Source organism: Camelina sativa, chromosome 4, assembly GCF_030686135.1.
Source record: "Camelina sativa cultivar CO46 ecotype springtype chromosome 4, ASM3068613v1".
NCBI classification, from domain to species: Eukaryota; Viridiplantae; Streptophyta; class Magnoliopsida; order Brassicales; family Brassicaceae; genus Camelina; species Camelina sativa.
The window spans coordinates 5961649-5973956 of record NC_141883.1 but is presented as its reverse complement, the minus strand read 5'-3'; the positions used below and the strand labels follow the sequence as shown (position 1 = coordinate 5973956).

At 36.7% G+C, this 12308-nt stretch overlaps 4 protein-coding genes across 8 annotated transcripts; 2 read left to right on the top strand and 2 right to left on the bottom strand.

The window, feature by feature from the left end:
* Window positions 1–1196: 1196 nt before the first annotated feature.
* Window positions 1197–2204, bottom strand: LOC147945466 (uncharacterized). Its single transcript, XM_087509266.1, has one exon. The coding sequence runs from the start codon at window positions 2202–2204 to the stop codon at window positions 1197–1199; it is 1008 nt and encodes a 335-aa protein (XP_087365392.1).
* Window positions 2205–3895: 1691 nt separating this feature from the next.
* On the bottom strand, window positions 3896–6424 carry LOC104779949 (uncharacterized). Of its 4 annotated transcripts, none has more exons than XM_087509957.1 (4): window positions 6293–6417; window positions 5076–6203; window positions 4680–4894; window positions 3896–4309 (listed from the first exon to the last, which is right to left on the bottom strand). In XM_087509957.1, exons 2-4 carry the CDS (start codon window positions 6196–6198, stop codon window positions 4058–4060), a joined length of 1590 nt encoding a protein of 529 aa, XP_087366083.1. In that variant the 5' UTR covers window positions 6199–6203; window positions 6293–6417; the 3' UTR covers window positions 3896–4057. The 4 variants fall into 4 exon arrangements, with proteins under 4 accessions (XP_087366083.1, XP_087366085.1, XP_087366084.1 ...); XM_087509959.1 differs by having other exon boundaries at window positions 5076–6095; XM_087509958.1 differs by having other exon boundaries at window positions 5076–6145; window positions 6293–6414.
* Window positions 6425–6552: 128 nt separating this feature from the next.
* On the top strand, window positions 6553–8790 carry LOC104779948 (kelch repeat-containing protein At3g27220). 2 transcript variants are annotated; one of them, XM_010504383.3, is made up of 7 exons: window positions 6553–6872; window positions 7080–7265; window positions 7366–7595; window positions 7681–7848; window positions 7940–8045; window positions 8184–8390; window positions 8471–8790. In XM_010504383.3, exons 1-7 carry the CDS (start codon window positions 6687–6689, stop codon window positions 8633–8635), a joined length of 1248 nt encoding a protein of 415 aa, XP_010502685.1. In that variant the 5' UTR covers window positions 6553–6686; the 3' UTR covers window positions 8636–8790. The 2 variants fall into 2 exon arrangements, 1 of the variants encoding a protein (XP_010502685.1); XR_015596588.1 differs by having other exon boundaries at window positions 6563–6872; window positions 7681–7835.
* A 1862-nt stretch (window positions 8791–10652) lies between these two features.
* LOC104783594 (uncharacterized) lies at window positions 10653–11690 on the top strand. Its single transcript, XM_010508732.1, has one exon. It carries the CDS (start codon window positions 10653–10655, stop codon window positions 11688–11690), a length of 1038 nt encoding a protein of 345 aa, XP_010507034.1.
* Window positions 11691–12308: the final 618 nt, after the last annotated feature.

Sequence of the window (12308 nt, the reverse complement as noted above, 5' to 3'; positions counted from 1 at the left end):
ATAATCGTATAAGTTGCAAACAACTTATTTACAAAATGTGTTGCATGCAATCAACCCATCAAATCATCATCTTATTAGCATCCACATACAATTTTATTCTATGTTTTACCACTAATAATGTGTTCTTACACCCTAATATATTTTATTGTTAAATTATGCTCTTTATCACCACGACACCACCTATAAAATGTCTCTGTGAACAAATTAAACCAAATTTTCTCTTTTTACTTTGACGTAGTTTTTTTTCACCACCAAAATTTGTAGTGACAGTTTGTTGACCCACTAAAATTGTTTATTCAAAAAATATTTTGGATGAAAAACTGAGGAAAAAATATCTACACGATTACCATATGTTTATGACCAACCCAACAAAATTTGAGAAATTAAACGACAGTTAAAAGAATAAAAAATTATAACCACGATGATATAGGAGTCTTAGATAATTTATAGATATAAAATATAAACTAATATAAAAAAATCTTAAAATATTACAACATAAGAAATTTAAAATATTTATTTTAAAAGGAATAAAGAAATAAAAATTTTATATATCTTTAACTGAAAAAAAAACTCAAAATAATATAGAAAATTTTATTTTAAAATATCACAAATTTTTAATAAGAAAATCAAATTTAACTAAATAATATAACTAAAATCTAAAAAAGCTACAGCATAATTAAATTAAAATATTAAAAAGAAGAAATAAACAAATATTGATAGTACGTAGATTCGTATCCAAAATTGTATAAGACAAATAGAATAAAAGTCCTTATCATCGTCTAAGTTGCGAAGTTGTAATTTGGGAACCCTGTATTTTGGTAAACTATGTTAGACAATGAAAATCAATAAAAATTTTAAAATAATACGATGTTTATTATTCATATAGGCGGAAGTAGTCGAAGATATATGTGTAGCAATGTATAAATATTGTACTTACACATTGATTTAGTTTGTCTACCCATTGATGAAGCGTAATTAAATCCAGCCTTATATGAGGTTCATCTGCAAGTGTCTTTTTGATCATAGCAATCTGATCATCACTCATGATACCCTGTTTTCTTTTGCTAACAAGGTTTTCTGATCTCTCATGGTTTGTATTTTTGTCTTTGTTGTTCATGATTTTCTAGCGTACTTAAGATTTTGATTTGATATGAGATACCGCTTAATATACATCTTTATATAATAAGATATATGCTCTATTTCCTTACGGTGATAGGTAAATAAGACAAATTGATGTATATAATCATCATGCAAACCTTGTATAGACGATTCCTTGATCTAGAGGCCTTGACAAGTAGTCTTCCGTTTCGATCATACATTGTTAAGTGATCTCCTTTCATCCTTACATCACAACCAGCTTCTGTAGCTTGTCCCAGACTGATAATATTACTCTTCAAGTCGGGGATGTAATATACTTCAGTCATTGTTCTTGCTTCACCATTCATATCAACAAGCTCAATAGATCCCTTTCCTTTGATGTCTATGCGAGAATCATCACCAAATCTCACTTTTCCGGTGATAGTACTGTCCAAAGAGGATAAATACCTACGATTTCCAGTCATGTGGTTGCTAGCCCTATTATCGAGATACCAGGTATTGTCTTCTGCATCACTTGTTTCATATTTGCTTGGCACCACTTTGCTTTCGTTTAAGAATACTACCTCGTGCATCATAAGTTCGTCTGCTTCTTCCGTATCTTTATTGTCGTTCTCTTGTGTTTCTTGCAACTTAAGCAAACGATCAGGACACCTTGAGGCATAGTGTCCAAATTTGTCACATCGGAAACAAGAGATTTCAGACAAGTCTCTTCCTCCATTAAATCTTCCACGGCCTCTTCCTCTGAACCTTCCTCCGCGACCTCTGCCTCGATATCCTCCATAGTATCCTCCATTAAAGTCACGATTTGCTGGTGGCACTTGAGGCTCTGAATTTGAATACATCAGCTTGCTTTGATCTTCTTGTATCTCTTCTTCTTCGGTGATACGTTCTTCGTATGTTTTTAAACGTCCCACAATGTCTTCAAAACTTGTTTTGTTGAGATCCAACACTTGTTCAAGCGATGCCACAATATGGATATACCTTTTTCGAGAAAGACTTTTAAGAAATTTCTTAACAAGCTTGGATTCTTCAATGTCTTCTCCTAGAGCAGCTGACTTTGATGAAATCTCCGATAGCTTCCCAACAAAGTCATTGATGGTCTCCATATCCTTTATCTTCAATCAGTCAAATTCTGCCATCAATGTCTGTAGCCTAGCTTCTTTGACTCGATCTGCTCTGACATGTCTTGTCTTGATAGCTTCCCAGACCTTCTTTGCATTATCTAACTCACCAACTTGAAGGATGAGAGATCGATTGAGACAGCAAAGCCATAGCCATGTCGTTGAGATCAGCATCATCGTCTTCTGATTCAATCACATCCCACGCCTTATTTACTCTAAGGAGAATCCTCATCCGCATAGCCCAAATGGTGTAGTTGCTAGATGTTAACATAGGGCACTTGATTGACGAAGGTCCACCTCCTTCTTTCTTCGAACTTGTTGTAGCCTCAATATCTTCATTCTTTGTCATCGTTTCTTCTAACTCTGATACCAAATATTGTTTTTAGCAAGAAAGATTAAGAACAAAAGATGTTTAAGAATAACTCTCTTATTAGCTTAAAGAAAATAACTCTAAACTTTAAGCTCTCACAATCTCTCAATCTCTTTCTCTCTAAAGCTCACAACTCATAAGTTATGCTACATCTTAGTATCTCCTTATATATAAAACTTCTTAAGTATATTTCCCTAATCCTAATAGGAAAACTTCTTATTCTTTAACTTCCTATTATATTTAGATATCTCCTAAATATAATCTCCAATTTTCATTTCTCTTTTTGGTTAGCTTGATCTCCAAGCTTACTTCAAGATTACTTCGACATTCACATCAGACTGGAACCAAATACTCACTCTGCTTCACAATCACCGTTATAGCAAGCACCGTTTATTCACCCTACGATACTGTTTTCAATCAGCAATTTATCATGTCTGGCAAGAGAGAAATAAGCGGCGGCATAGTGAGCACCCAACCTCCTCTACTCAACTGGTTAAGATCATTGACAAAACAATCCGGAACCGCTTCATTGCCATTTGTACTCAAGGCGACTACTCCTATGATGATGGCCTGGCTTTATGGCTTGCTCGGCAACCATAAACTCCCAGCTTTGTTGGTGATTGGTGTTTTTTTCCAATTCAGAAACATTCAACTAAACAGTACACATTCATTGTAAAACACTCTTTTTGATTTTGAATTAATTTAACATTCAATTCAAAAATTAAAAAAACAAAAAAAAAAGAGAAGGGGATATTGATGAATCGTGTGTTTTAGGGTTTATCAGCTATGCTTCCTTTCTACGTTTCAATTGATTGTGTTTTTAGGGTTTAGCTCTTCTGAGTTCTTATTCCTGGCGCTAGAGAAAACGATGAAAACTTCATTCTTAGATTTCATCAACAATCGAATGGTACAAAAAGATGTCCAACGTGGAGACAAAAATATGAAATAGAAACCATGGCCAAGTCCCACATCGGTAGTATTAGAACTTGTAAACGGATATATATGTATATATATATATATATATATGGTAGAAATCGTTCAGTAGATTGTCGAGTGGCACGGAGATAGTGGATGTTCCCAGTTCTAAACATGTCTATGGGACTAATGAGATTGAAAGATTGAAGAACCTTTGAATTAATAGAATTCTGTGGTCACACTACTCATTGTCCATTGACATTTAAAAAAAAAAAAATCATTCTATAAACTTTTCATAAACAAATATAGGATGGGGACACTACTAATGGCCCATTGACATTTTTTTTTTTTTTTTTTAAATCATTCTATAAATTTTTCATAAACAAATATAGGATTTTAACTATTCTTTATTAAAGGACTTTGAAAAACAAGCCAAAATAAAATAATATTGAAGGTGATATATATACATAATCAAAAAGTACATTTTCATGCATTCATGAATCAACCTGATGATGCTTAAATATAGATAATATTAAGCTTTTCCGAGGAACTCCTAGTATTTCAAATCACCAGGAGAGAGTGGTGCAAAATAAGCTCCAAGAGAATAAAGGTTTTTGTCAGAAGATCCATGAAACCCAATGATCTTCTTGCCTTTGACTTCAAGTTTAAACGTAGTACCAAGGTTATATCCCATGAGTGCAGAAGTCCTGATATTGGTTTTGATCACAAATCCTTGTATTGCACCCTCGTCCAAGAAATATGTAACCGATACGATACGTTCATGACATGTATGGTTTAGATCAAACTGCAAAATGTATACATCCACATGGAAAAATCAATTCATATAAGATTGAAACTAAAGAACATCCACATGGAAAAATCAATTCATACTGAGTCGATAACATTAACCAAGCCTAAACCAAATCTAACCAGATACTAAATACATCGAAATTAAACGGTATTCATACACATTGAACGTAAATATTAAATTACGATTCACGGAAGAATAATATGGATGTTTAAACCAACGAAAAAAAAAAAAAAAAAAAAACCGAATCGATCAAACCGGCCATATTGGTTGGCTATGCAATCTAACAAACTCAGAAATAGTAGCAAAATATCAAGCACACTTTTCATGAATGGACCAAGAAATTATAGAGGGTTTGAAAGCGTACCCACTCGGTGAAACTTTGCCCCGAGCCACCATGGATTGGCCCATGTTCAGGTTGTCCATTCTTGACATAATCGAACTTGATAGACTCTATACCTCCAACACCCTCTCGTATATAGATCTGTGACACACCATCATAGTTGGCTCCATCATCCCATTCCTTGCCTCCATTTCCACCTTTCGCTTCCAACTTTTGTGCCATTGGGAATCGATTTAAATCTGATAATATGATACATAAAATTCGGAAAGTGTTAATATGACTAGTAAGATATGCATCACCTAATTCAAGATTAAAAACCATTCAGAACCTTTAGTTTATAATTCAAGATTAAAAACAAAACAAAAAACAAAAAACAGTGAGAAGTGTATCAATAATCACATCAGTAGATAGTGGTTGTACCTGATGGACCTCCAGAATAGATATTAGATTCAGGATGCTGCATTGTCCGTAGATTCAGAAAACGGTTGAATTCATCCATGTTCAAGCCTGAGAGAGACTGACTGGTAGTTGCCGTTTGAGAAACGTTTACTCTTTCCCGAATATTGATTGACTTGCCCAAACTAACTGGTCGTGTACCATGTCGTACTCGACCTTTAGGTGGTTTGTTCTTTTGTCGTTCATGCCACGACTCTGGATAGCCATGAAGTGCATAACATTCCTCAGCCTGATGTCTTCTACGCCCAGAATGAGAACAAGAAATGTCTTTCCTTGGAGGTCGAACATGTTGTACTTGCTCGGGTTCGGGCTCCGGTTTAAGTTCCTTCGACTTAGCAGCCCAAACATGTTTCTGCACGGGCTCAAGCTTACCTTCCTTCAACTTAGCAGCCTGAAAACGTTGCTCCTCTGTTATAACAAGGGAGTATACTTTGTTTAAATCTGGAAGAGGATCTTGGCTAATAATACTTAAGCGGATAGAGCTAAAACAAGATCTATGAAGTCCTATAAGAAACTGATGAACTCGTTCATCTTCCCTTTCCTTTTCAATATATTTCGCGGCATGGCACGAACATTCCGGAGTAGATTTGTAGCTTTCAAGCTCTTCCCATAACTTGGAGAGTCGGCCAAAATAATCTTTAACACTTTGACCTTCTTGTTTACAAGAACATATCATAGTCTTTAGCTCATGGACACGAACACCATTGGAAACGGAGAAACGACGTCGTAGGCTCTCCCATAGTTTGCAAGAATCATTAGTAAAAGCAACCGTGGAACGAACGTTGGGATCGATAGCTTTGAGGATCCAGCCCACGATTATAGAGTTTGTTGCAATCCACAAAGTTAGGTCTGAATTGGTCGACGGTTTAGGAATTGAACCATCGATGAACCCAATCTTTTGTTTTGCTTTGAGAAAACTCCGGATATGAAGGGACCATTCCGCATAGTTATCTTCTCGAAGTAGAACCGTGGGGATTAAGGGACCTGGAATATCAGAGAGCTTAAAGTAGCTTGAACTTGAAGAAGTAGAAGATCTGCTTGTACCATCATCATCATCAGGAGGAGAGGCAATGTTTGGGTCGCTCATAGTTGCTAACAAATTCAAGTGTTTTGAGTGTTTCCTATAATCAATTGTTGTACAAGTACAAATTATGATTGTAAACCAAACGAGAACTAACCACCTTCAGGGTAAGGATCAATGTAGAGTCTGCTAGACAAAGCAAAGGAAAGGCAGATATAGATCTGAGCTCTAAATCCAGATGATTAAAACAGTATTGATAATTTAATACAATGTTTCGTAATCACTAAAGATTGATCCACTTCGATGTATGCATATATAGTAATTAAATGATTCTCTCTCATGGGCTTTTGTTTATTAATGGGCTTAGTTTTAATCCAGCCCATATGATTAAACAAACACCTTCTCGTTCGTTAAGAGGGTTTTCAGAATTGGAAACAAGGAGCGGCGGAGTGAAAACCACCGGCGCACATGTAATCAGAGATTTCTTCACCGACGTGGGAAAAAACAACTCTATATGGACGAGATGTCTCTTTCACGGGCTCTGCGTAACACAAATGGCGAACAAACCTGATCATCATCACCAATCTTCAAGGAGATTGATACTTGTATTGTATTTCACCAGTGTTATTGGGATTGGATTTGTCGCAGCTTTCCTTTTTCTGTCTTCTTCAAATCTCTCCTTCACCGCCGTTTCTTCAATCTTGGTTCACGTTAACGGGCCGGAGATTCAGATTCCCAAGGTCCCTTTTGCTTGATCTTTTCAATTGATGGGTTTTAGCTATTCTTAGGTTTGAGGAACGATGAATTTATTATCTTTAAGTTTGATGAATTGTGTGTTTTAGGGTTTATCAGCTATTCTTCCTTTCTACGTTTCAATTGATTGTGTTTTTAATTAGGGTTTAGCTCTTCTGAGTTTTTTTTTAGATTTCATCATTCTTCACTTGCAGAGAAGCAAACAAACGAATGATACAAAAGATCATGTCCGATTATTATCTGCAACATTCGCCGATATACCGGCGCCGGAGTTACATTGGGAGCAAATGCAATCTGCTCCAGTTCCTCGTCTTGATGGATACTCAGTTCAAATCAAAAACCTTTTGTATGTCTTCTCCGGTTACGGCAGTCTAGACTACGTAAGGAGCTTGTTTATTTCTATACTCAAATTGAAAAGTTCTTTGAAACAAATGTGTTGAGAATATATTTTGAATGATCACTTGATTTGTTTTGCCTCAGGTTCATTCTCATGTGGATGTGTTCAATTTCACAGACAATAAGTGGTGTGAGAGATTCGACACTCCTAAAGAGATGGCGAATTCGCACCTTGGGATTGTGACGGATGGACGGTATGTGTATGTGGTTTCAGGGCAGCTTGGTCCTCAATGCAGAGGACCTACTTCTCGTTCTTTTGTCTTAGACTCAGTTACAAAGACTTGGCTTGAGTTCCCTTCACTACCAGCTCCAAGGTAAATACTTTAGATCAAGAAGATGTACTTATGTTGTTTCTGTATAGTCAAGTTCGATTATCGATCTCTGTTTTTTTGGATTCAGGTATGCTCCTGCAACTCAGATATGGAGAGGGAGGCTTCATGTGATGGGTGGAAGCAAAGAGAATCGCAATGCGGTTGCTTTTGACCATTGGAGCATAGCTGTAAAAGATGGAAAAGCCCTTGACAAATGGCGGGAAGAGGTTCCAATCCCTCGAGGTGGACCACACAGGTTTTATATTGTCTTTAGTTTAGTCACTGCCTGGTTTTGCCTTTTGGTTTGAGTCCCTTAGGTTGCTAATATTGCGGTTTACGCTGTGTAGGGCTTGTGTAGTTGCTAACGATAAACTGCTTGTGATTGGTGGCCAAGAAGGTGACTTTATGGCCAAACCTAACTCACCCATCTTCAAGTGCTCACGTAGACGCGAGGTTTACCTTCCTCTTTAATCTGTAGTTCCTGATTCATTTTCGACATTAACTGATAAGGATTGACTGTTGAGCATATGAACCAAAACTGAAAGAACCAAAGGCACGCCTCTAGTTTCTGATGTTTTGGTCGCATTTCAGATCTTTAATGGTGAGGTGTACATGATGGACAAGGAAACGAAGTGGAAAATGCTGCCACCAATGCCAAAGAACAATTCCCACATTGAATCTGCATGGATCATTGTCAATAACTCAATCGTTATCGTTGGTGGTACCACAGATTGGCATCCAGTGACGAAAAGGCTTGTTCTTGTTGGAGAGATTTTCCGGTTCCAGTTAGATACTTTGGTCAGTGATAATATCATCATCATCTCAATCATAGCTCTTTGTTCTTTTGTTTCTTAAACTGAATATGAAATATTTTGCAGACATGGTCTGTGATTGGACGGTTACCATTCCGTGTCAAAACAGCCATGGCCGGATTCTGGAACGGTTATCTGTACTTCACATCGGGGCAGCGAGATAGAGGACCAAATAATCCACAGCCTGGAAAAGTTATTGGAGAAATGTGGAGAACCAAGTTGAAGTTTTAATTGATTTGAAATGATGACTCTACTTTTTTAATAGAAGAATCATTGTTTTTTAGACAGAAGACAAACTTGCCCTAGTGTAAAATTGCTATCAAGAAAACTAAATTAAGATTGATAACTGTAAAAACTGTTCAGACTATAAAATGTAAATTATACAAGTACCACCAATGTCAAAGCTGGGAAAGACAAAAGTAAATTAGATTTACTTGTGTTGTAACTTGTAATGAACAACGTGGAGACAAAAAGATGAAATAGTAACCAAGTCCCACATCGGTAGTCTTAAAACTTGTAAACTGATATATATAAGATAGAAATCGTTCAGTCCATTGTCAATTGAGAGTGAGATTGAAGTTCCAAGTTCATAACATGTCTTTGGGGCTAATGAGATCGAAAGATTGAAGAACCATTTCATTATTAGAATAATGGGCTGACATATCTCATTCTCGATTGACTTTTTGTTTTTTAAATCATTTTATAAATGACCGGATAATCCACAGCCTGGTAAAGTTATTGGAGAGATGTGGTGGAGAACCGAGTTGAAGTTTTGAGTTTTACAAGTTTTGAGTTTTACATGTGCTATTTCTTGTTTTGTAGAAGAATCATTGTATTTTTTGAGTATCCAAGTCCCACATCGATAGTCATAAAATTTGTAAGATGATATATATAAGGTAGAAGTCGTTCAGTTGGTTGTCAATTGGGCAATGCGTAGATGTTCACAGTTCTTAACATGATGGGTCTAATGAGATCAAATGATTGAAGAACTATTGTTACATTAATAGATAAATGTGACTCCACAGTCTACCCCTTGCCCATGGACATTTTACAAAACTACATAAATTCGATAACACTATAATTCAACATTCTATTACATTCACTTGTTCAATACTATTTAAAAAAAAAAACATTCTAGAAATTTACAATGTTACTATTCTATACTAAAGGACTGGATGTCTGGTAGAGGCTGAGGGTAGAATTTGTAAAACTTAATGCTTTGAAAGGTTTGCCCTATCATCTTGGCTCATATCTTCTATTGCTTGCATTCGAGCAGTTGTTGCATCTTGCCTTGCTTTTTTGGCTTCTCGAACCTGCTCTTTGAGAAAACTGAGATCTGCATTGACGAAAACATAAACGTTCTTCCCATAGAGAATTCGTCCTTCCTCCAATGCTTCTTCAAGATGTTTGAAATCCCAAATGTGTTCATAAATTGCATCTAACAGTTTCCACTCGATTCCCACTAGAACCGCAGCCTTCCACAAATCTTGCAGGTTACGTTTCTCCTCAAAGTAGTCTGGCTCTTCCTGTGGTTTGGTCGCTTGGGCTTTCTTAGCTCTCGGAGCCTGTTTCTTCTCATCTTTACTCTCAGTCTCCTTCTTCGTTGAGAAATCAGATTTCAGTGGTTCTTCCTCTTTCTTTTTCTCTCCGTCTTCTTCATCTACCTTCTGATGGGGTCGAAGTGGAGGGAAGATCTCCTGTGTCGATGCCTCTAAAGACTCAGCCAGAGAAATTTATTAGGATACATGAGGATCGATTATTGACTGGTTCACAACCGGTTAACCCTGGTACAATTATTTTGGTTAATATGTGATAGTATATAAGGAGATGTGGATTAACATATAAGACTAAGCTTTGTAACATTCACATTATTTTCTGGTTAAGAGAGTTAATTAGAACCGTTGATGGTTCTCTTCTTCTTCTTCTTCTTCTTCTCTGATATGTTTTCTGGTGAATCGGATTGTTAATATGATATCAGATCTTTGCTCTTAAATCTTCCGCTTCGATCGATTTCATTGGGAAACTTGTGAGAAGTTCAATTGAAAGACATGAGTTGTTCAATTTCTTTTCTTCAGCTTGTGAGGATTCTTATTGCTGCGATTTTTGAGCTTATCGTAGGCATTTTCTTTGGGTTTTCCATTCTTCTTTTTGTTTCTCGCCTTTGATTGACCTTTTTTGTGGCGAATCTCTCTTTTCTTTTATCAAATTCGTTGCGATTTCTTGAGATTTTTCTATTCTTTCGTTGAAAATGGGATCTTTTGTAGCTCCTCCTTCGGTTAACCCAATCAATTTGAATCCGCGTGAATCTACTGAGTCTTCGCGTCTTCAAACGGATCAGTATGAGAATCCGTATTATCTGAATAGTAATGATCATGCTGGACTTGTTCTAGACTCGGATCAGCTTACGACAGCTTCTGATTTCCCATCCTGGAGGCGATCTATGCTGATGACGTTGAATGTGCGCAATAAAATGAGTTTTATCAATGGTACGATTACTAAACCTTTGGAAACTCATCTAGATTTTGGAACTTGGTCTCGTTGTAACGACATAGTAAGTACTTGGTTGATGAACTCGGTAGATAAGAAGAAAGGTCAGAGCTTGCTTTATATTTCTACTACAGAGGGTATGTGGAAGAGTATAATCTTTAGGTTTAAGCAAGATGATGCACCTAGGATTTTTGCTATTGAACAGAGACTTAGCAAGATTGAGCAAGGATCTCTGGATGTTACTACTTACTACACATCTTTAGTTTCTTTGTGGGAAGAACACAAGAATTATGTAGAATTACCTGTTTGCACATGTGGAAAATGTGAGTGTGATGCGACTGCTAAGTGGGAGAAACTACAGCAGCGAAGTCGAGTGACTAAGTTTCTCATGGGTTTAAATGAGAGTTATGAGCAATCTAGGCGTCACATATTGATGTTGAAGTCAATACCTACTATCGAAGAAGCTATCAATATGGTAACTCAAGATGAGCGACAGGGGACTATTAAACCTCTTACACTAGTTGATATTGTAGCTTTCCAAACTACGACTCCTGCTTCTTACGATGGTGAAAATGCTTATGTTGCTGCTTATAATACGATGAGGCCTCAGAAACCTGTTTGTACACATTGTGGACGTTTGGGACATACAATACATAGATATTATAAGCTTCATGATTTTCCTCCGAGGTACAAGACTGGTGGTTACAAGGGTAATGGTATGGTGCAGAATCAATCTTCTTACAACCCTCGTATGCATACCACTCAGATGCAACCTCGGATGCCTCAAACTCAGCCATGAATGCCGATGGTTCCTTATGATCCTATTCAGAAAGCAAATGCTTTTGCAAATGTTTATGCAGAACATGCACCTTATTCTTCTACGATTGGTCCTTATCCGTATGCAGCTCCTTCTGACTTGGTTTCTCCTGCTCGACTTGATGGTAATACTCTTAATACTCCACTCTTTACACCACAACATTTGCAACATATTTTATCACAATATAACTCTCAAGTACCAGCTCAAAAGCATGTAGCTACTTCTAATACTGCAACGGTTACTGAACATGGTCTCATGGCTTCCACTTCCACTTCTAGTACTATCCCTTTTCCTTCTACTAATCTACGATATGAAAACCACATTCTTACTTTTCAAAAACATGCTCTTTCTTCTCTTCAACAATTTCTTGCACCTAATGATTGGATTATTGATAGTGGTGCGTCTAGTACATGTTTCTAGTGTTACGGTTACTTTACCGAATGGTACTCGGGTTCCTATCACACACACATGCACCATATGCATTACCAAAACATTGATTTTACATAATGTTCTACATGTTCCTGATTTCAAATTTAATCTGATTAGCATAAGTTGTTTGGCTCAAAGTTTATTTTGTTCTGCTCATTTCTTTCTCAATTG